At 42.6% G+C, this 24,883-nt stretch overlaps 1 protein-coding gene across 6 annotated transcripts in view; it reads left to right on the top strand.

Moving 5' to 3' along the window:
- nrxn2b (neurexin 2b) overlaps positions 1-24,657 on the top strand; it is a 784,571-nt gene extending 759,914 nt beyond the window's left edge. For 5 of the 6 annotated variants that reach the window (XM_065950813.1, XM_065950811.1, XM_065950812.1 and 2 more), the window contains 3 exons: positions 2,799-3,121; positions 10,483-10,561; positions 21,660-24,657. In XM_065950813.1, coding sequence (XP_065806885.1) covers positions 2,799-3,121; positions 10,483-10,561; positions 21,660-22,549 — 1,292 coding nt within the window. In that variant the 3' untranslated portion in view covers positions 22,550-24,657. The remainder of the gene's footprint in view (positions 1-2,798; positions 3,122-10,482; positions 10,562-21,659) is intronic. The other variant, XM_065950814.1, reaches the window with a different exon arrangement.
- The last annotated feature ends 226 nt before the right edge of the window (positions 24,658-24,883 follow it).

Raw genomic sequence — 24,883 nt, 5'->3', positions numbered from 1 at the left:
GGAGTTGTTGCTCACATCCAGTGAGGAAAGTCAGGTTGTTTTTTTTAAAAGGAACTTGATCTGTTTGGTAAACCAAGAAGAGGGATTGCATTCAGGAAAATAGATGATGGAGTGGGACATCAACTTCTCTGCACTCTGTCACCTTTTACTGGAGAGCGGGGGCCGACTGGGGCTGCTTGAAATGGGAGACCCTCAGGGCTGATGTGTGGGTGTGTATATGTGCATGTGTCCTCTTGTCAAGGACACTGAAAGAGTGGTATGGGGGGGGGGGGGGGGGGGGGACTGTTAATGTATATTTCTAAATGTGATGCTTTCTGTATAGGGACACATGCAAGGTTATTCTCCTGTATTTTTCTTTTGCTGATGTCCACAGTTTGACAATCTGTCCATTTCCATTCCCTCACACATCAAACATGCCTAGCGATGAGATAATAGAGTGAGACTTAGCTATTATGTCAACAGTGCATATGCCAGACATTAAGTCTCATTATTATGAAGCGAAGGGACAAGAGCTGGCTCCCTTGTGGGCCCTTGACGGGCCTAATGATCTGATAATGGGATGACGCATGTAATGGGATGTCTCAGTGGAATGGATTTATCTCGCCAGCATTTCTGTAGAAAACTTACAGATGGGGTGCCGGTTTAGCTCAGTTGGTAGCAGGCGCCCCATGTACAGGGGCTACAGTCCTTGTCGCATTGGACTCAGGACCAAATCTTGGTTTTCCTGCTTCCGCCTAAGTGTTTTATTTTTTCAATTAAAGACAGTTGTTCAAATGTATGAACTAGCCGACAACGAGCCAAGCCTTGGTTGTACATCCACAGAAGTTAATCTCCACAATACATAAATGCCTGTAATCTGCATTCTCTGTTTTGGCCAGTAGAGGGAAACTTCACTTGCTACATATGGAAATCAGATTGCGTGCAGATGATTTCTCATCTCAGATTAGCCTACATCTCACTTGATTTCAACTCAATACATTTTACAAGTCAGTCACTAGTTTTCAAAGATTAAGTTCCTTTTTAGAGTAAACTAGATGATAAAACAGGATTGTTTGCTTTCTCTGATTGCCAAGTCACTGTCACATCGACCTGTCAGCTAGGATTGAGAAGGAACAATTTTTAGGCACTCTCAGCTTTTGGTAACTTCATAAAAGAAAAGATTGCGATGGAAAAACTTTGGTTTGAAAATGGTAGTCCACAAACCATTTTGTAAAGGTACAGTGTCTTTATCAACCTCTTATGTTCAGTTTATGGGTTTAATGCAAACACAAACATGCATGTGCAGTTATTGGGGTTCATTTGCTGATAGCTCCACCCACTTGGGTGTTACACATGTCAGAATGAGTGCACCCTGTAGGCCAAAAGTAAATCATAATTATAGTAATGAAGAACCCTTTCATCTCTTAATTGGAAACAAATGGGACACTGGCCTGTCCCTCTCGTCTATTTGCTGATGAGTGGAAGTCTGGTCTTTGCTTGTGCGCAATCGAATAGGGGAAACAAAAGCAAGATTCAGAGGCTTCATTTGTCATCATTACACAAAATTGCACCCATAGAAGCTATTGTCAGCATATGACATGAAGTGCAGATGGGGGAACATATGTATTGGGAAGCTACTGTAAAAAGTCAGCAACAAATCTGCATTAATGCACCCACACGTACACTCACACTATCATCAGGCCGGAGGGGTTTTTCATTTCATAGGTCCGTAACAGAACATCTCGAGAGAGTCTATATTTTGCTCTCGCACGCACACTTTAGTGTAGTATCCATTTCACAAACAAACACACTCCCTCTTTCCTTTCAGGGATTGATTTATCCATAAAAAAATCTCTTTGGCTTCCTCCTCCACTTTTAAGTAATTACCTCATCAGGTCTGTTTTTAACCCACGTCTTTACAATAATAGCTTGCAGTATACCTCCCTCCCTCCACTCTCCATTTCCCTCATATCCAATCATAATAGGAGGTCAAAGTTGAATCAGACTGAGCATTATGGTGGGTTGTCCCCATAGAGAGACAGAATGTAAATATGTGGTGGAAAAAGTATAAACTGACATCAGCTGAAGGAAATACAGGGAGAAAAACTACACCTGTCAGCACTCCACCCGTTCACCATAAGTCCCGGTAACACATTAGTATTGGACCCTGGTTAAATGGTTGACCCTATCCTCCCATCATCCATCTTTCCATCCAGATGAATGGTAATGACCACAGAGAGGGATGGCCTCTGCTGAATTAAACATTTCCTTCCAATGAGGATCTTATTTTCCACCTTTGGATGGCAGATCAGGGCGAGATTTTTTTTCTGCTGGCAGAGTTACTTTATCATTGTGCAGCTCAGGTGCATTGGAGGTCAATGACACAGAGCCAGCATTGTTCTAATATATTCCATCTTGGGGCAAATGAGATGCATTCTGCTGGGAACCTTCAGTCTCGGGGTCAAGACGCAACTGCCCCTGCAATTTATTTGACTGCCACATTCGTGCTGCCTTTCCAAGGAAGTGGCACGTGCCCAGCCCTATAATGGTTCCACTTGTGCAAACCAGGGTCCAATCTTTCTAAAGTGTTGCCCAGGAAATCCCATGTGATTGAAATAGTCCCTGTCTTCTTTGTTTCACACCATGACTGCGTATTACTTTGGGTTTCATGTGCAAGCTCACCTAAGGACCATGACTGATTTGTATTCTGTATTTCTCCCTTTTTTCTTCCTCTCTTTCCATTGGTTCTCATCTTCTCTTACCTCCTCTTCCTTTCCCTCTTCTTGGATATTTCTTCATCATTTTCTCTCACGTAACAGGTCGTCAACTGACTATCTTCAACAGCCAGGCGTTCATCAAAATTGGTGGTGGAGAGAAGGGGCGCCACTTCCAGGGCCAGATCTCAGGCCTGTACTATAATGGCCTGCAGGTACTGAAACTGGCAGCCGAAGGCGACCCCAATGTCCAGACCCAGGGTAACCTGCGGCTGGTTGGTGATGTACCCTCGGTGCTCACTACTGACACCACATCCACCACACCACTGGCTGATATGTCCACCACAATCATGGAGACAACTACAACTATGGCTACAACCACCACCCGCAAACAGCGCTCACCAACTATGAGAGACAGTGTCACACAGGTAAGCGCCAAATTAGTTGTAAAAGACAACTACTTGCAGTGTTTTAAAATGTTCAGAAAAATTGCTCGCACAAACAGCAATGGTCAAACTTTACCTTAAGGTCTGTGTCTAACAGACAAGGCCAGGTTCCCCAACAGATTTTAAGGTGATCTTCTCTGTACCTTGCACAAACCTGGGTCATTTCAACCATCTTACAGAATACATCGGACTTAACCAAGACTTTTGCTATGAGCTGATTTTGCACTGGCCTACCTTGTGTTATGAAACCAGCCACTTACATCCCAGTTGGTTTCTTCAATAGGTTTTAGTCAATCTGAGATTTTTGTTCTAAACTGGCCAACAGAGAGCAGCTTAAGTAACACTTTGTGGCTAAAAGAAGGCAGGTGTTTGAGTCATGGAGCCAGGGAGATAAACAAGTTCTGTGCCTCATGATGAAGCATTGACACTTACGTTTGATTGGCATTCTACATTTCCTCCAAGACCTTAAAGTGTAGAAAACAATTTGACAGATTAAACTGCATGTCCAGTTAACCAAATCTTTGGATGAGTTTATTTCAAAAGAAATCACAGCTTTAGGGTCAAACAGTGAAAATCTGTAGCGGAGCATTTGAGTTGCAGCCCACATTCAGACGTTTAATCAGCGTACAAAGAGGGAGTCATGTAACATTTTCTTGTTGCTATACTCTTATATGACAAATCAGCACTTCAAATTTTGATTTGCTCTGAGAAGATATGGCTCACTAAACCCCAGACGTGGTGGGATGCTGGAAAGTACAGCACACCCAAACATATCAACAAAAGGCTGGAGGTGGAATGAAAAACAGAACAAACATATATTTATGACTTTTTCTATACACATACGTGAAAGGCATACGTGAAAGGCAATGATTTATGGCCTCGTGTGCTAAGTGTAGTCATCACCAAAATGGTAAACAACAATTAGCAAACAGTAGGGAAGAACTGTTACCTACGTACTGGAAAATGGAAGAGGCGGGTCATCCAGACCCTCATACAAAGACCTAATAACAGACTCCATGTGTTCCTGGGCTGATATGCTGTAGCTCATGTCTCATATCATTTACTACAAGCTGTGTGTTGAACAGAAAGGCCTTCCTGTATTTCATTTTAAAGTATCTTTTTTTAAAGTCGGCACTGGAGGAAATTAAAACGTCTTGCATGTCAATGCTGAATGCAATTTTTCCAATAGAATTTGCATTCCACTCTTTTTTGTCCCTGACATGCGTGATCATGACATTCAGAATATATATTTAGAACGGCTTTCTCCCTTTATATTCATCTCAAACCTTAGCTGATTCTGTCCTTTGGAAGTCCTCTCTCTTTTTTTTAAAGAAGCAAAGCAAATGAGAGTGAAGTCAAGGTGAAACTGTTAAAAGCAGTAGTGTGCAAATCACAACACTTTGTATTGCAAACACTGGGTTCAAAGAAAATTGCTTTTGCCTCCTGTTAATTTGTTGTTTCTTTCTTCCTTTTTGTACATTTAGCAAAGAGAGTGACTTGATTAGTCCTACGTAGCCTCATTGGGTTAGTTGTTCTGATGCCAGCTGAAAAAAGATAGAAAGGTGGTCGTGTTAGCAAATGTTCTCCATGCCACTTTTCCTTAAAGGCAGGGTTGGTCATTTTCTCCAGATCCACTTTTTAAGATTTTGGTTGAAATTGTCTTTAGGTCCTGACAGAAATTAATAACTCATGTTCTCTGAATAATGTACAAAGAAAATCCTTCATCTGTATCAGTTGTAAGCCTGTAAAAACTTTGACCAATGTCTGCCACGAGGTACCAATCTGATGAACCAATCACACGCCTCCATGTCTCCCTGCTCGTTCTCTACCCCATGCATGAACGAGCCCACACTCAAAGCATGAGCTGAGGTCCACTTCTGGACCAACGATGCTTGTGCATGTAAGTGAGGGGCGTGGCTTATGAGGGAGCACAGAGGGGGATGGGTACACACGGAGCACAGAGGGAATGCTACTTTCAAAATCATGCAAGTTTTTGAAAATGACCAACCCTGCCTTTAAGTCATGTTGATGCGGCCATGCAAAGACAAGCCCTGACTTGAAGGTCAGTCAAGTCTTCTCTGCAGACGTCATCTCCCAGTGTTCCCAGTTGGCATGAATTATTAAAAATGACTGATGTGTGTGGCCCAGTGTGTCTGCCCCCCATCTCTCTAAACATGAGATCTGCGATGTCAGATGTTACCATCCACCCGGTTCAATATCATATCTCTGTCCTCAAGACCTCTTGGCGGACACATTCTTTCCTACTCAGCGTGTAATGAGCTTGTGTAGCAGCAGTCTGTGATGTGAAATTGGCCGCCATACACGGGTTCGTTAGAGAAATTATCTGGAACGGTTTTAGGATAGCGAAAGGGCTCTGAGTGCTCCTCCGATGATACCAGCCTTAATGTGAACTGCATTTGCTGACTGACATTTATGCGGGGTCATAAAAAAAGCAGAGTTCCACCTTTTTTAAGTGCTTTTTATTGCTAAGAATCTATTTTTCAGAGAGTGTACAGGGCATTAAACAGCCTTTTCTTTCTTATTATTATTGTGTATCTAGAGGAACAGAGTGTGTATCGTCACTACAGCCTCAAGTAGCGTTAAGGATGCGTTTCAGAGAATGAAAAGACATTACCAGTGAGTCACCCATCCACGCACTTCAATGATGAAATAGGACATGTTTTGCCATACGCATAAACACATAAAAGCCATATAAGGGCATCCAGTTGGCAGACATAATTGATAATTCACACAGATGGTCCTCATGTAGTAGAGTTTTTTTGCGTTTATTGGGTTAAAAGCGTGCACAGAGTTCCAACAGACGTGTTCCAGTGACGTCAAGGGTAGAAATAACTTGTTCTAAAATGGTCTGACACAATTGTAGTCGAGTAAAATAAAGCAAACAGTCATTAAGGGTTTGTGGAAAACATCGATTTGAAGCGGCTGAGATGCGACAGACAGAGTGTGAAAAGCTTTCATATTTGCACTCCTAAATACTCAGTGTCTGGTGCCTCCATCATGGGAGGAAGATCCCGGCGCCACACAGGAAATGTTGCTGTTTGCGTTTTATATTTATGGCATCAGCAGCAGTTTGGAAATAAACAGACTAAAATGGGTATTTAGCATGTAGCAGCTGGTGTGCATCTTAGCTGAAGAGAGCAGAAGGAGTAATTAGAACTCAACACTCAATTCAAAGCACAGATAACCATCGTGAGCAGCTGAAAACTGAGCATCACATGAAGCGGGAGTACTGGTTGGATATTTTACGATAATTAAAGTCTTTAACAACATTTCAACACAGCTTTGTCGATGGCTAATTTCAGTTAATGTTCCTGTAAAACTCTGAGTAAGATGCTTTTACCATTTTTCACTTGTGTCAAAAGTCACTGTTGCATTAAAGGTATAGTATGAAGGGTGTTAGGTCCACATTAAAGGGGGGGAGGGGTCTTAGATGTTGGGATTAAAGTTGTAAATTTAGCAGCAGCTGCCTGTACATAAATGAGTAACGTGGAGCATCCTGTGAAGGTACTTTGGTTAAGTTTTCACTCACAAATAAGGAGATACTTCCTGGTGTAGTCTGTAACCGTTTGACGAGGTTTCAAAATATCCCATTAGTTGTGTTGGGGCTTTAAAGATCCAGATATGAAACTACACGTTCTCTTGGCACATCAGCATCACATTGTCCCGAGTATCAGGAACCTAAAAAGAGGCTGCAAAAAGCGTTCTAATTGGGGATTACAACTTTTCCATGGACACGAAATAAAGTGATCCGATTATTACTTGCGTCTACATGTGTCAAGCATCGCATCAGAATTAAAACACTTTGACATGTTTAAAGTTATCTGTCCGTCCTGTTAACTACATTATAAATGTGCTTTAACCTGTGAGAAATTGATCTCCGTCCTTTGGTATGTCAGGTACGAGTTTCTGTCAATGGGTGTGTGTGTCAATAAAGTTTTTCTCCAGAGTTAGATCCAGTTTAATTAGAGCAACAGAGAGTCTGTTAGTTCCTCCATTATTATTTTCTAGTTTTCGATAAGCCAGTGTCGCCGTGCATATTGACTCCGCCCGTGTTGCAAACGTTCACAGATGTAGCTCCTCTGCACGCCTCCTCGCTGTGCCTCCACATAAGCACAGTTGAAGAGCGAGGCAGACGTGCGCCGTGAGATCAGATTTACTCCTCCCCTCTCGTTCTCTATGACATTTCTTTACAAATGGGCCGGATTGGATCTGTGTCTTCTGATTGAGGTGTCTACATGAATCATGTTTATTGGGATCAGACTTTTATTCTTAATAATTGTGTCCATATCTATTGCTTCTATACAACAGCTTATAGTGAAGCATATAAGTTGTTAGTCTAAGCTGATGGACAGAAAACATCAGGGTGCTTTCCTTTAGGGACGCTGTGGGTTAACGCTGAAAGGTGGTCATTAAAAAAACCAGATGCAGGATGTATTTAACACCGTTTTCGATTCAATGCATGATTTGCAAACGTCAAAACTCTGTGTAATTATATCACATCTTTTTCAAAAACTGGACACAAAGTCTCCAACTGGTTTGGTTTCAATCAGAATTAAAAAAAAAAAAAAGGGTATCATGTATCTGCAGCTAGTTAGCACTAAGACCTATTTTAAGTCGTGAAACATTGAAGAGGTAGACAAGGAGAGGGTTTCAGAGCCAAGATAAGCCACTTGTAGATATCCTCGGCATTAGTCACAGTTTCATTGTTCAAAGAATTCCCCCGCATCAATATATGTTTAGAAGTATATATTTAAATACTTAGTAGGTCATCCTATAGAGCCTGTGGTGTCATTTTATGCTAAGCAAACATACTATTAACATTATATGCTAAACTAACAGGAACTGTGATGCTCTGCAGAACCCTCCTAGATACAGCGGAGACGGGCCAGGGCGGCGGAAAGCGAACGAGCGGAAACCCAAATTTCAATTTCTCCAACGGCTCTGAGCTACCCGCCGCGCTGCCGCTTTGATCATAGTGGAATAATGCGCTTTGATGCTTAGAATAAAAGATCTACCTTTTGATGTGTGTGGGATTTTTTTCTCGTTCTGCCCTCGATACTCTGGGTTTCCACGAAAACAGCCGGAGTCATCGCTTGTCTTGCTCGACCCAAATTTGGTGTCATGATGTTAAAAAAAACGAAGATCCCAACGCCCTCACTCTCCCAGGTGTTTGTGGTCTCTCTCTCTCTCGCTCTCTCTCTCTCTCTCTCTCTCTCTCTCTCTCTCTCTCGTTCTCTCTCTCTCGTTCTCTCTCTCTCGTTCTCTCTCTCTCTCTCTGATTTGTCGGGATGGATTCCAGTAATATGAAATTTGTCTCCTTGTGGATTCAACTCGGAGGCTGATGAGAAAAGTTCTGACCGGGGTCAAACTGCAGTTAGGAGCGTCTCCTTCTGCAGATATCAGCACACTGGGTTAGTGGGCCTCGTGTGACCGTTTCCTCTCTAATAATCCACACTCAGCGCTGTGGTTGTGAGATGATTAGATGTTGGAGGGGAGTGGGGTGAATCGGGCTTTACAAGCATGTCACAGATATTGCGCTAAATTACAACACTGATAACTCCAGCCCACCTGACATGCACTCAGCAGGACGCCGCATTATGAGAGTTACTTTTCAGTTATGGCAGCACGTACATCTTCCGACGGGCAGTGATTGATGTCCTCGGCTGCCTAATTGAAAGAAGTGCATGCTTTAAAGCATTCATTACGTGCTGTTTTGCACGGAGTTAGGAGAAAAGTCAGGCAGCTGATTGCATGGATGGAATAGAAATTGAAGTGCATGTTAGATGGAGATGTTGCCGGGAAACTGAAGAATCAGCATCATTAGAGCCATTTTGACAAGAGCCAGGTGATGTGAACACACACACTCCAACTCGCTCAATGTAATTAATAAATGATGACTTCCCCGGCTGTGGATTAATAACTGAAAGAAAGCGCTGAGCGCCAGCGTTGCGCTACAATCAATTAGGCTGATAGAAAGCCCCCCATTTTCTATCAAGTGACCCCATCTTGAATAACAACCAGAGGCTGAAAAGTGTGTGTTTGTGTGTGTGTGTGTGTGTGGGGGGGGGGTCTGGTTGTCTAGACATGCAGCTGTGAGTCATGCAGGAGTGCGGACAAACCTTCGCTTCTAAATTAGAAGCACCTTGTCAGGCTTAATCTGTTTTCATCCTGAGACCCCCGCTGCTGTACCCTCTGTACTTTTACACTAACTGACTTCACATCGTCTAAAACCTTTATAACGGGAAAAAGAGAAAAGTCTGCAAGCTGGAATGCACATGCCCTGATGTGATTCACCCCATTCATTGTGCATTGCAAGCTGTTGTGGGACACATAGCCATGCAGACCAGTCTGTAGCGGCACTACTTATTACCATCTTTCTCCCTCATGAGGTCATAATCCTGCATTTAAAGAAAACATGTAGAGCGATGGTTTGATTGAAAGACTCCTCGATTAAAGTTAGTGGCTGACCAGCAGAGGTAGGAAGCGCAACGAAATTTACCTCAACTAACATGCTGTAGCTAGTAGCAGAGCAAACTCCTCAAAGCGAGGAACAGATGATACTAAAAGAGCTGCACAGAAATTGCACATTGTAGACTTTGCTGGACGTAACATACAGGCCGGTGAAATTCATTTTATGGATTTTTACCGTACACATACAATAAAAAGAAGAGCTCCACCAATATGTTATGTCTGAAATAGTTAACACGTTTTAATGGAGGGAGAAAGTGCTGATTACTATGTGCCCGATACAGATTTTTCTTACATAGAATATGTCCAACTGCTCCGCACCGTGTGCTGCTGAGAGTGTTGTCAACTATTGAGCACCACATGCTCTGCTAGAAAAGCTTCAGATGACATCTTTTAAAAATGAACCCCGCCCCCAAAAAACCACAGTTTTCTGCATGATGTGTTTGAAACAAAAGTTCTTATATCGACTATGGATTTACATAGATAGATTTCTAGATTTAGAGATATACAGTAAATAGTATCAATTAAACGGTAGTTGAGCAATAGGGCACCCAGTGTCTGACAACCTCACCCACGCCATGGAGGATGCCAACAGTTCTAGACGAGCTACACCTCTTTGATTGCTTTGTGTTTGCTCAGATAGAGCTTCCCCGAAACTTCAAATCACTGCTTACATAAATACACATGGGTGCTACTCATACTCATAAAGCGCACCACCTCCGTCTTCTCAAAAAATATATCAACTACTATCGTTGCTATAGCTCCGAAAACTCTCGGATTCTGCATCTTTTCTAAACGGATGTAATTTGACCTGACTCTGTCCTCTCTTTTCTGTTTTTTTTTATCTCTTCCAGAATGCGGATGACCTCTTGGTAGCATCAGCTGAATGTCCTAGTGATGACGAAGATTTGGAGGAGTGTGAGCCTGGAAATGGTGAGTCAACTCAGGGGGTTCTGTCTTCTTAGCACTTGTTAAAAAAACAAAAAACAATGTGCAGCTTCAAGACAAAAACTGAAGTAATCCTTTCTCCACTTTGACGACACTTTGTGACTGCACCTCCCTCTGTACGCAGCTCTGATTGGTCAGATGTGCACCCTTCCTTATTGGTCTTTTTTTTTTTTCAAAGCAGCAGGCAGCTGCACCGTTGTCCATCAGTTGCTCAGCCGAGTGGTAGTATGTGGCGTTCACCCAGCTGTTGCACCAATCTCCTGCCTCGATTTTTAACAAGGCAGGACAGTCTCCACGTGTAGACGCAGCTTGTTCCGTGCGGCACACAGCTGCAGCGCGGCAGGCCCGGTGGCCGAGACGCTGTGAGTGTGAGCAGTGGGTCAGCTAATGTTCTGACACTGTGACAGGTGGGGGGGGGGAGTTAAAGGCAACGTGTCTTTTACTCCCTGTCGCTGCGGTTTCTTACTCTATTAAGCTGACCTTCTTTAAGAGGATGCCAAGAACCATGTTACAGTGAAGAAGATGAACGTTTGGTCCACACTGCGAGATATGCAGATATGCAGTGTTGATGTTTCATGCTGAAAGATTTCTGTTGTTAAACAGCGTAACCAGTTTTAATGTGTTGGAAGAAAGAAACCAATCGGCTCAATAATTAAACACGTCCAGTCTACAGGCAGCTATTTCAATAACTACTGAAGATTAAAATAGTAAACAAAACTTTCTGGATCCCTGACTGAAGCACCCTAAATATAACAAAGCAAACATTTTCCAATAAATGTATTAATGCTGACTTCATTTATATATAAGTTATGTTGAGGCCAAAAACACTTGTGTAAAAATGTCAACTTCAACTTGGGCATTTATTTTAGAGATAGGACAGTAGATGGAATCAGAAATCAGGGAGAGAGAGAGAGAGAGAGAGCAGGGAATGACATGAGCCACAGGTCAGATTCGAACCCGGGCCGCCCACCTGGAGGCCAACAGCCTCTGTACATGGGCACAAACCTACTAGGCTACTGGTGACCCGACTATTTGTATTTTTTTATTTTGTTTTTTAACACAACCTCCACTTCCAAGGGATATTGAATCGAATGCCAGAACATCTGGCTTCATTAAAGGCACATTATGTAAACTCCGCCACCAGAGGGCTCTTAATCAAAACAATAACAAAAGATGACGTATAGGCTGACGGGGAATCATGGGAGTGAGTCTCTCTGCTACTCCCCCGAAAATGAACTCTTGTATATTTGTCACACCAGTGTGTAAGACACAGCCAAATTTTACAGTACTCATCTCCCACAATACTTTGCATGCTACAAGCTAACGGCTAAGTGCCCTTTGATATGATGGGTAGGTTTGGTTAGTCTCACGTTTGGTGATTGGGTTTCAGAGCTCAGGAAAAGTTATAAAATAATTATAGACAGAGCGAAGATTACAGAAAGATTTTATTTAAAGACAGCCAAAAAAGTGGAGATAACTGACAATTAACAGATGGAAAGAATACAACAGAATATGTTTTTATATCACTTGATCTTTAATCAAATCAGCTCCACCTGGTCTTCAGTATGCTTCAGTATAATAAGTTCTGTTGTTTGAATCTTTCTTACAGCTGGAGTTAGTCATCCACGGTAGCAGCTTCTGTGAACACAGGATAACAAGCAGAAGGTTTAGTTGATATCAGACTCTTCCAGAAAGTAGTAAATGTACATAATAACACTGAAAAACACTTATCCTACTTTAGATTCTTCATGAATTATACATGAAAGACTGTGCTAAAACAAAGTGGGGATATCTGTGATGTCTTTGTTTGGGAAAGGTTTTTTTTATGGATCAGGGATTAGAGGTTTAAATAGAGTATATGTTGGGCTGTAAATTACAGGAGATTACAGCAATCGTTGTGTTTGTGTGTTGATCTGAACCTGTGTGGAGAAACTCGAGTGTAGCATTCTCCTGCCGTTTCTCACCGTAGGTGGTTGGGACCGAAATAGAGACTCAATTCCCTTCTTATCGGAAGGAGAAATGAGAGTTTTTTGGTGGATGCTATGCCCAGGCTTAATCTCCCGAGGGAAAACACAACTCTTTCTCTCTCTCTCTCTTGTATGCCCACACAAACACACACACGCACAGTGGCCGACATGCTCACCTTTTCAGACAGACACTTGTCTCTCTCTCTCTCTCTCTCTCTCTCTCTCTCTGTCTCTCTCTCTCTCTCTCTCTGTTGGTGTAAAGTTTTCTCTCTCCGGAGAAAACAACAAACACGCTCGTGCACGTGCTCTGTATCGCACCTTCCAGATGCCACAGGAGCTCCAGCCAGGCGAGGCCCGCAGAGTCGGATAAGCTTCGGTGAAAACTGTGGACGAGGAGAGAGGGAGAATCAACATTGTCTGAAAAACATGTCCCCACCCCCCCACCCCCCAACACTGCTTGGCAAACAAAGGCCTGTGGTCGCTGTATGATGGGTCCCATTCCCTGTGTTTTCAATTACAGGAAGCGGCTCTGTGTTATTGAACGGCCTCCAGGAAGGGGAAGTGATGTTAAGCACAGCTGAGCGAGATATGACTACAGCGAATACATCGGGATCGATACGAGTCTGTCCTTCAGCCAGTGCAGCTCCATCGGCTTTGCGGATGCATTTACCTGCAGCTGTAGTGCAACAACTGCCAATTCAAGAGAATTTTCTCACCACAGTATTACATCCAGAAGTTTTTGGTGGCTGTCTACCTCTAAATGATGACACCCCCCACCCGCTCTCACAATGATTGCAGGGCGGCCACTGTCGCACACTTGCTGACAAGCCTAGAGTGGATGCAATATAGACAAAAGTGCAGAGCGCGGGGAAACGGCCTGAGGAAGAGATGAGCGGGGGGTGGAGCTGGGAGGAGGACTGTGTTTTGAAGGACTGACCCTCATTGAGATTTGCGTCACGTTCCTCTGCGCTCAAAGCAGGAGAGGAGGAACGAGGTGAGAGAGAGAGAGAGAAAGAGAGAGAGAGAGAGAGAGAGGGGGCGATACAAAGGAGAGGAGGAAGAGGGTGCAAAATTGAGAGAGGTATTCCCGAGAATGATTCCTGCCTTTCCCACCAGGCTAATTAAACTCTGACTTGTTAGGGAGCTCTAATTACATCACCCAATTAAAGCTTTTGGTTTGGATCCTGCATTGATGTTAATGAGCCTCTTGTCAGGAGGGCAACAAGACACAGGACGTGGATTACAAAGATGAAACTTGCTGAGGATGGAGTGACAAAGTGAAAATGAACACAGAAGAAAATACACACACAAAAAAAAACAGTTTTACACTCAGACAAAGTTTTCTACAGACACTGATTGATTTCACACAATTAGAGGAGATACACAAACATTGTCTCAGAAAAGCCCAGCTCATTAAATCTCTTTCATTACATCCCTTTATTTCCACTCTCTCTACCTCGGCACGACCTCACTTTTTCCGTCTCTTGCATACCTCCGAGCTTCTTCTCAGTCCCAGGATGTCGCCGGCCGTATATATCGGTTTTACTCTTGACAAGATCACAAGCTTTGAGGAGCTCCTCAATAATTCATCAGACGATACGCTGTAGAGACGACCTGTGAGTGTTCTCCTCTAGGTCGAGGAGTGAAACTAAGAGATTGGGTGATAGATGAGGAATGACCGGGAGCGCAGTTATGTGACTCACAACTTGCGTGAGATCAAACCCGCACCTGTCGATCGGTTTGGTTGTCAGTTATTTGTCAGTGTTATACTTCATTGATCCCCTTCAGTTAAGACGTCCATCCACAAGCTCAATCCAAAGTTTCATGTGACTGTCTCTTTAGTTTGGATGTGTCTGTCGCTTTGAAAAGGTATCAAAGAAGTGTGTGCACAACGTTGCTGAAGTCCTGAAAGATTAAGATTAGATCAGTCAGCGGTATTCTGATACGACCGTTGTCTTTCCTGATAAGCTCTACAAACAGATGTCTGAATAAGAGTGTGTATATTTCAGTCAAGGGACCAGATATCTAGGCGAGTGGTTCTGATACCAATGCTAGTATTAATATCAGCCAGTACTAGTTCAGCCTAATTATGGGCCGTTTCCAAAGGATCCTTGTGTGCCATGTTCTGTCCGCACACTCCACAGCTGAGTGCGCCCTCTCTAGTCAATGCTCCTGTTTCCATGTAGAAATAAGACCAAACGTAATGTGTGTCTTTTGGGAGCAATGTTTCATATTTATACGAGTGGATAAGACTTACAAGTGTAACTTGTAAGTCTTGAAGGTTCTTACGCACCTCTTAAAGGGGCATGATGAAGTGTTTGATCACTGTGAGATAGCTTTAAGTGGCGGCCTGGCGGGGGGTCCATCAATCGGTTGTTAGGGGCGCAGCAGTTACTCATGCTCAATCACCGCTTGTGAGTGGCAGTAAAGGGCGAGGACCACAGACTAGCCCGTCATGTGCACGTAGGACGGGTCATTGGAACGAGGCTTATGCACGTCTTATAAGTACGTGGAGCCGGGTTCCTCTAATACTTCATACAGGTACATAACCAATGAAACGTTAGCAATTAGTTCTGTCATGTCTTTGGTTGTCTTTGCCTTCATATACAGAGGATTTTTAAAAACAGCGAGGATGCGTTTTTGGCCACATGTTATCTTTTGCTTAGCTCCGGGCAAACCTCTCGGTTATGCCATCTAATGTTCATTAGCATCTTGGACGAGAACTGTAAATGTCCCCATACATCTGATTTATTATTCTCTATTTATTACTTTTCTTTGTGTGGTTTGTTGTGTCTGCTTCTTCTTTTTCTATTGTTGTCAAAACAAACAGTTTTGACAACAATAGTTGTCAAACAGTTACGAGCACTGCCACCTCCTGGATTTGGGGTGGGGGTACTGCCATGTGTGGTTACATTTTTCTCCTCTCGGACGTAAATCTTCGTATGCACTAAACCATCAAAATCCTGTATGTTATATAGTGCCCACGTTTCTATTTTTGCTTGTGATGTCATTTGAAGTCGTTTTTAAATTTGTCGCCTACAGCTCCTCAATCTACAACCCAGAGTTTATTTAAATCATGTCTATTGTGCTCCAGCTTTCACGGATTGTATAGAAACAGGGTTATGCAAACCGGCTCCCACTGCCAGGTCATAGTCGCCAACTCGTCTTACTCTGACGTAGAGTCACCTAATGATGTCATCAACACATTTAGAGGGAATGCTTCGATTTGAGATCAACTAAAAAAAAAGGATTATGCAAACTGGGATCCTGCAGGAGTTTTTCCTCGGATTATTATCCAATTATAAAATATAGCAAAATGCACCATAACTAAGCTTTATATGTACACAGAAAATGTATATATTATAGATTTCCAGCTGTTATTTAACAGTGTTACAGCAGCTGGTTTAGTAATGGTGCACAATGAATTTTATCATTAGATATAGACTAGAGTAAAAACAATAAAGACTAAATGGAGTCAGTGTTATGAATGAAGAGCCTGGTGCTCCATCATCTCAGCCTGCTGTTTAACACTCTTATCAAAAACTAAGAAACTTCATTATTCAACATTATTCAGATGCCTTGGAACCATTTCCCTTCAAAACTGGTCAATGATGCATTTTGTCATTAGGCATTTCTGCAGTAAACTATCGTTTGTGAATAATGTTTTATTTTCCCCCTCATGCGCCTCAGTTTTCTCAGCAGGGTCTCTTTCTGCTCAAACTTCAAACTGTAAATAAATATCATAGCGTCCCTCAGGAGCACAATGGAATAGTCCTGGTTTACAGTTTGTCTGAACCGGCTAACCCAATTTCTTTTTTACTTCAGTTTTTCATCTAGTTGGCTCTGCAGTGTGAACAAATACACACATAGGAAAGCTTATCGTAGAAGAGATTTGAAGCAGATATACCAGGGAGCAGCACCATGGGTAGTAAGAGAAAAAAAAAGATATGGAGAGGGAGAAAAGTCGAGGGAGGTGGTGAAGTGGGAGATTTTGATATCTTTGTATTCCCTGTGCATGTCTGGGATTTATTTATACCACAGTGAGCTGCAAACACAGGGCCAGGCCAGAAAACAAATCCAGCCAGCTTCATGGAGACGATCCAGGTGCTGATGAGCTGCAGGGAGGTGACTTTGTCTGCAGCCAATATGTGACTCTCAGTGAGACACGATATGAGCATCCTCCCTTTGTGTCAACATGAATCACTGCGCCTGAGAAATGCAGCAGTTGTAAACAGTTTATGGAGTTGCATGTATTCTTTTTTTCTTCCCCTCTGCATAGATTATACGGCCGTAATTGTACCTATTGTGTTGCATGATTGAAAAGCAAGCACGGGGAAATATATAATGCACAGACATGCTGTTGGATTTTCCATCTGCGGCCTAATCAAAGCTGAATTATAGAACACTCAAACTCCAAACAACCTTTTTGCTCTAAATATTTCAAATGGATGTGAGCGGGCCGACGTGATCGGCAGAGTAACGATGTTTGTTAGGCGGCCCGGCGAAGACGCATCAGTATCCATCTGCCCTGTGCTCGTTTTGAATAAATGGAGGCAGGATGACTCATACTGGCAGCGATGTGGAGTGGCGTGTGGGTAAAGATAAAAAAGAAAATTTCATCATGCCGGCTAAACGTGGTTCCACCGCCTCAGTTTTTTTAAATCAATGGAGTCAAACTCAATCAATCAGGCTGAATGTCTTTAAGTCTGTTTCGCTCTGAAGCCTAAATGACAGAGTTATGTTGGAGAAAGAGTCACCCACTCACTGTATTCATGCTATAAGTATATTTGGGCACTGGTTGCATCAAAAGTGGTCAAACCAGAGTTAGTGGGTTTAATGTCAATCAAAAGGATGTGTTGAAAATAGCTCTGCCTTTGTTTCAGTGAATATTATAGTGTTTGTTAGAAACAGATGAAGCCACTTGACGTCGCTCATTGGTTCATGACATTTTGAAGCCTTAAGTTTTGACTCTTTAGCCATGCCATCTCAGTTTAAGAGCCAAACAAATTTTTAACAAAAAGGGTGGACATTTAATGTGTCTAATTTTGGCAGTGACATCTTTTGAAGGACTCTGCCTTCACTGCCTGCATAGGCTTCTCAGGCCAAACTGAAATAATCTCTGATCTCTAGAGAATTCCTGTTTGCGTCACCAGCTTTCCCCTCCCTTTCCCTTTGGTTTCTAAATGCTGCCCCTGTCGTCTAGCAAACTCAACAGCTGCAAGAACTAGCTATAAATAATGTAACTTAACTTAACCTATTATTTCGAAGCTCAGTTTAAGTTTCAAAATGCCCCTTTTTATAACATTAATGGCCACTTGAGAGTCCGTTGGCTTGTTTGAATCGTTTGCATATGTTGGGCTATGCAGGATCACTGGATGGATCCATCATTTGACAGGGAAAGGAAGACTCAAATGTTGGCTGAATTTGAAGGAGCCTGTGAAATGGGACAGCCTTCAACGTGCCGCAGTGACGTATTCAGTCTTCAAATGCGCCCTTGGTAGGTTGCAGCTCCTAAATAGGATCATAGCCATGTATTGCTACTTTCTCGATCCCCTTTTTGCTTTGGTAGCAATTTGTGTGCGCAATCATTTTGTAAATGGGAACATACTTCACAAAATGAACAACATGCTGTATCGAAGGAGACTTTCATCTACCTATTGAGTCAACAAAGTTTTCTGAAATGTTTACTGGGGTAATAAACCATGTCAGAAATCAGTGTCATTTCCTAACGCACCAACACAATCAGACGTTTACCTGCAACTAATGGATACGCCACCTTTTGGCAAATGGAAATAATGCAAGTTGAAGACTCAATGCATTGGGTTAACTGTTTAAACCAAGAGGCTATGTCCTCTATAATAAAGATTCTTTGATAAATCCTTACATTTGATTGGCCTTACAGGAATGACATTGGATACTTATCCCCACTCTAAATAAATACACTGGTGTTGCCCGATACTATCTAAGATAAATTGAGTTTTGAGTCATGTTAGCCACATCTTTGCATGTAACCAAGAAAGTTAAGTAATGACTTGTGAAAATCATTGTTTGGTCTTTCTTTTGGCTATGTACCATATCTCAATTTCTTCTCTGAACTCTGGATAATTAGACTCCTTTTTGGCATAATCCCTTCCTTTGAAAAATCATACTTACTTGACATCCACAACGTCTTTTTTTTTCAATCTTATTACGTGTATGTGGTTCTTGGCATCCTTTAGCAGGAAAACACTTGGTCGAACATGTACGCTTTTTGTGCCATCTTGAGTAAACTTTCCCGTCACCGACCTGTCTGCGGGTGTTCACTGAACAATCAGAGCTGTGTGCAGAGGGGAGAGGGTGCAGTCGTGGAGAAAGGAAGAGCAAATGAAAGTAGATTTTTTGGTATAAACTGTGGGTGCAGTAGGGTTTGAGTCACACAACAGGAAATGAAAAGACGGTTCTTTTGATATGTGCCCAGAGTGCTGAGATGTGTCTTTCTCTGTGTATGAGGGCTGAGGTTCATTATCTTCATTATCTAGTATCCACTGCCTGCCTGTCATATGGGATGATGATATACACCCTTCAGGCTTTTGGCTCTACAGCGCATGAGAGAACAGCAGAGTGATGTGTGGTTGTTGGAACAATCCTTTACTGTTCCTTTATAAAATCTAAAATCTAAATAATGCTTTTGAACCTACTCTTCTGTGGGTTCATATACGGTCGATTTTAAACTGAAAAGTAACATTCCCGATTCTGCAAGGAATACAGAAAGTGTTTACTGTAACAAGACTATCCATTTGCAAAGTCAGCCACATGTAAGTGGGGCACGCAGCGAGTGGAGGTTATTCCTCAGTAATTGGTGGGCTGCACACTGAGCACAAAGTAGAAAGCTTGAAATTGCACTTGCAGCATCTCCGCCATGCAGGCAGATGGCAAAGTAAAGATAGCAAAGTTACCATCTTGTCCTTAACCCTCAGTCACGCACATGTCCTGGATCCCTGAGAAACTGTCTCCGAGGTCTTGAAGATTCAGTTTTTAGTGAAATAACTTGTACAAGTAGAATGGGGGAAAAAAAAAAAAAAAGCACTAAACTTGAAAAAAAAAACTACCAGCTTTTTGTTCCTAAAATGTGCCACTCCGCTCCGCTGTCCTCTCAGCCTTCAAGGTGAAACACAGCCCTCTCACACAGGAAGAAAGTAAATATAATAGAGTGAAATATCATTGCCATGGAAACAAGCCCTTCCGGCGCTAGTACAGAACTATGAAGTTGGTAGAAGGGTTGAAAGAATCACTAAGTTTTTTCCTTTGCAGCTCTCACATGTTGCTTCATTTTAGGGCTTGTTTCTCTCAAGTGTGTTGTTCTTATATGCTGATATGTTTAGTGACTTAATGCAGCACCTTTTCTAACAAAATCTTTCTAATCTGTGAGTGAACTGTATGGTTGTATAACTGACAAAACTGTAAGGGAGGGCTCAAGGTTTGGGTAGCTTTTGAGCACAATAAAGGCCACTGGGGGAACTTTACCAATCCCTACACCTCCCCTTAAACCTCTCCCCACAATCCTTGAACTGCCCAACCCCGTCTCCCTCTGAGTCACTCTGATTTACCTCATCAAATGTACAAAGAGCCAGAGTCATGATTTTATGCTGGTGATGTTGGCATTTCTTTGGTCGTGTCTTTGCTGTTACCTTCCCCCTTTTTCTCCCCCAAAGATTTGCCATGAACTAATCCCACCCTGATATGTTTTTTCAAATGTTTCCTTGACTGTTGACCCCGTCTTCTAGACTTAAGAAAAATGCTTTATGAAATCAATGTAGTGTGTAAACAAAGCTGTTGTAGGTATTCTAACATCTACCAATATGCTTAGCTCTTTAAACGTAATTGCAGTTTTTCTAATCCTACTTGTACATTGTTTGAGGTCTAAATTACCAATGGGAACAGCTATCCAAAGTTTTCTGGACTCATCAGTAATTTATACCTCAAAATATTAAAGAGATAGGATCCTGGATTCTAAAAAAAGAACTGAATTGTCCTTTAACTCCAGATGCTCCTAAATGGCTTCTACCTTTGACAGATGATGTTAATGTATACCCAATGAGCTTTACTTAATATGGATGTTCATTTCACAGTGGGATAAAATCAGATTACATATCTGAAGCTTGTCAACACATTTTGGCTCATTAAGACAATTTCTTTTAATGTTCACTTGTGTTAACGGCTGCTTAAGGAGAACATCATTGCCCAGTGTTTATGTGTGCTGTTTGGGAGGGAAGTGGGCATCAGGGAGTAGTAGTGTTTAATGTTCTCTCTCAGTGTACTGAAATTTTAGTTTAGAAATGAGGGGCATCCGTTTCCTGCAGCAGCTTCTAAGAATTTGCATATGGATAAAGCTAATCAGAATTTAGCAATAGAAGCCACCATGCTCATGGGGAGGGAATGGGATTGTGCCCATTTTTCAAGAGAATGTAGAGGGGGGAATTATTAATCCAACAATATATATATTTACAATCTGATTATTTTTCACCCAGTAAAGAAACAAAAGGAAAGGAGGTACAGAAGGGGGGGAAAGTTGTTTATCAATATCCAAGAACAATCTTACACAGCTTTCTTTTTGTAATTTTTTTTTTCATGCAAAAATCATGCGGCCAATTTGTTGATGTAAGTGACCTGAACCTCGTGGTTTGCTATCTTATTTAACCAATCACAGCAGAAAGAAACATCTGAGCGTCAGAGCAGTCAGCTTAGGAATGGCTAGACAGTTAGCAGTGAAGGTGAAGGCTAGGCTGTGTAGTACGATACATGTTAAATTGTTCAGTGTAATTTGTAGTCTACTTTTATCTTGTGTTAGTAATATATCTTGTAGGTGTAGGTCAGAGCAGTCAGAAGCAGGTGCAGGATACAGTATGTTCTTACAGCTTGTATTTTAGTTCAGTTCAGAGTTAGTCAGCATTTTAACTTTTTAAATAGAACAGACTAACTAAACTTATATAACTAACCTCATGTAAAGTTTTAGTGCTGTTCTAATTCTGGTGTTGCTGTATTAATTTGAACTGTTTTTCTTTTGTTGATTTGGAGGTCGACTCTTTCTCAGGTGGTCTCTAACACTCTTTTCCTTCGTTTTCTCTTTCTTGTCCTAGGAGGTGAATTAGTGTTGCCCATTATTACCGTGGACTCCCTAGACCCCCCATCCATCGCTACCCACTACCCAGTAATCCCCCCACCCCCTACCACCTACCGCCCTTTCCTCACCCTGCTCGAAACCACCAAAGAGCCCCTCCCATTGCCCAACGGCCGGCCCCCCTGCCCCTTGGACCAGGAGGACTGCGAGGAGACCATCGAGGTGTCGGCCTACGGCTCGGGGGAGATGACCGAGTCTGATGACGAGGACTATTACAAAAACTCCCCCTTGGTCACCGACAGGACTGTCCTCCCTCCTCCCCCAGCTGTTGAGGGTGGCGTCCAGAACCCTCGAGACCGCCATTTCTCCCGCATCCCCAACTCCCACCGCCCTCCTTTATCCTCTACCCCCACAGCCAATCCAGACCAACTCGGCCCACGAATCAAGCCACCCGCCGGCGGTAGCAGCAGTAGCAACAATATCCCCGCCGGGAAAATGAACACCCGGGACCAGGTGCTGCTGCCGCCAGCACACCCCTCGTCCGATCCAGGCCACCGCAGAATCCCCGGAATAACATACCCTCCAAATTTCCCCCATGTTCCCACTCCAGACCCCACGTCTCCAGAGAGAGGACTCCCAGGTGCCGTGGAGGTGCAGCAGTCCAGCAGCACTACAGGAATGGTCGTTGGCATCGTGGCGGCAGCCGCCCTCTGCATCCTCATCCTGCTCTACGCCATGTACAAGTACCGCAACCGCGACGAGGGCTCCTACCAAGTGGACCAGAGCCGCAACTACATTAGCAACTCGGCCACACAGAGCAACGGAGCCCTGGTGAAAGAGAAACAGCCCACCACTGCCAAGACGGTCACCAAGAACAAGAAGAACAAAGACAAAGAGTACTACGTCTGAGAGAGCGCCGCCGTGACACCACAGAGACAGACAACAGACGCACTAAGAGAAGGAAAGAGGAGAGAGAGAATGAGAGAGAGAGGGAAAATAGAGGGCAATTCATTTAAAAATCAGTATTGTCAGGCGGCCATACCTTGTTTCCACTTCCTGGCTTATCAGAGTGAGGCAGGAAAATGAGCAACAGATTGGTTCCATACACACCTTTTAGCATCGCTGTGATTGATTTGGCTTCTCATTAAAAGGTAAATGTGGTGTGGATATAAAGAAAGGCTATTACACCTCAGATCTCAACACATACTGTGCCAACAACTGTGTACCTGATAAAACAGTGATTTATGGATCAGTTATTTAATATCTTGAGTACTGTAAGAAAGCACCATCATCAGTATTTGTGTCAAGGTCGGTACATCACACTGAGGTGAGCTTGTGGTGAAGACCATCAACAAACAGAGTATCAACTTTTTATTTCAATTAGCAACTTGACATCCCTCCGTTTAAAATCAATAATACTGCCAGCTTACAGAAACACTCTCTCACCTCTCGTCAAATCTCTCTCTCTCTTCCTCTCATTGGCCCGCGCACTCTGTTTCTCTCTTTGTCTACGGTGCTCAGCAGCCGGTGCAACGTAAACTCTGCCGTGTTTCAAGCATGTAGTATTAATTTACGAAAAAGAGAAATTTTCTTTCTGTGGAGTTTAAGAAACTTAAAAAATATGACGATGATTGATCATAACAACCGTTAAACGTAGCAACTATGTGAGATACCACCGCTCCGACCTAATGGATGCTAACTTTGTACGTTTAGCCGCCAAAAACTTATTGAGGCCAAACACCCCTTGGTCGTCCTTTTGTTCCAGCAGATCTGTGTCATGTGTTTCTGGGGCTCCAAGGCACCCCCTAGTGGGCCAGCAGAGAAACTGCGTCACGTCCTTACAGTTACTAATAACCGAAAAACAGAAAAAAACCTCCAGCAAACCAGATGAACTCTGTTCTATAAAATTATAAATATATGTATAGACGTTGCAGAAACCTATGGACCTGAGACGTGAGGAAAAATGAAAGTACGCTGGTACTGCACAGCGAGGACGGACTTTAGGATTTTCAACGTCGGAACAGTTTCACCACCCCAGATCCCCAGACCCCCACCCCTCTCATGAACAGTGTGGCTGATGCAATGCCTTGCTGCAAGACTCGGCCACTTTGGTTTGCTCTTTTTTTTTTTTTCCTTTTTTTTTTCTCTGGAGAAATGAGAGACATTTTAAGGAAATTGATTCTTGCTGGAGTTCCACTGTGGAGAGAGATACCTTGAAGCTGAACAAGCGGCTGTGTCTTTCGCCCTCTCTCTCTAGCCTGACTGGACTGATGGCAGCCAATGGGCAAAAAGCAAACTTTGTGGGAAGAGCACACACATTTCAAAAGGTGAACGCCAGTTCCCTGGAAGATGTACAACAGAACTCTAGTATTCCAATTTTCTCAACTCTATTAAAAAAAGAAAACTGTATCATGAAAAGAAAAGAAAATCCTGAAAAAAGTTTGTGAAATGTCTAAATATTTGACTCTCATCCCATTACTAAGAGAAATGTGTTTTCCCTACTATCATTCCTGTTTGGAGAAAAAATGACCATATGATTCTGGGAAATTGAAATTTCTATGTATTTTCTTTTGGTAATCGAGCAAATGTGATTTGGGTTATGAACATGGAATCACCCTTATTCTTTTCCAGTGGGGGAGGGGTTCCTCTCCTTTTAATCCATTCTCCATCTGTCATCCTTAATTCGTTTTTTGTCCTGCATCTATTCCTTTTTCTCTGTATGGCAGATCGTATGTCACATACCCTGTGGAGAAAGCAGATTCTCCATGGGTTTTTTTTTTTTTAATTTGTTTTGTATCTCTTCTTGTCTGGAGACAAGATGGCCACCCTTTCATTTAACAGGCTCCATCCATTGACCCTTCTGCCACGTTTGTCTGGTTTCTCTCTTTCTCCATTCCAAACATACTCCTCCCAGTATCTTCCTGTTCTTTCTAAATGTTATTGTAAAGTGTTCCAGTGAGATGACTCTAAATATGTGTACATTAACAGAGGGAATACACTTGGTTATATACTTCTTACTCCCTGTGTCGCGTCGTCTCTTTGTCTATCAGTCTGATCTGATTGTAGAGATTGGAAAATTATTGAAATGGCACTTTTATGTATTACTGACTTTAGTGCCCCCTACTGACAAGTAAGTAAAACAACTTGGGCTGAAATTAAATAACATCCATGGCTAAAACAGGGCTAGTTGTTGAACTAGATATATACTGAGGCAAATTCATAAATAATACTTAAACTTAGAAG

Source organism: Labrus bergylta, chromosome 22 (genome assembly GCF_963930695.1).
Source record: "Labrus bergylta chromosome 22, fLabBer1.1, whole genome shotgun sequence".
Classification (NCBI taxonomy): Eukaryota; Metazoa; Chordata; class Actinopteri; order Labriformes; family Labridae; genus Labrus; species Labrus bergylta.
The sequence above is the reverse complement of the archived record's forward strand: the minus strand, read 5'-3'. Positions and strand labels throughout refer to the sequence as shown.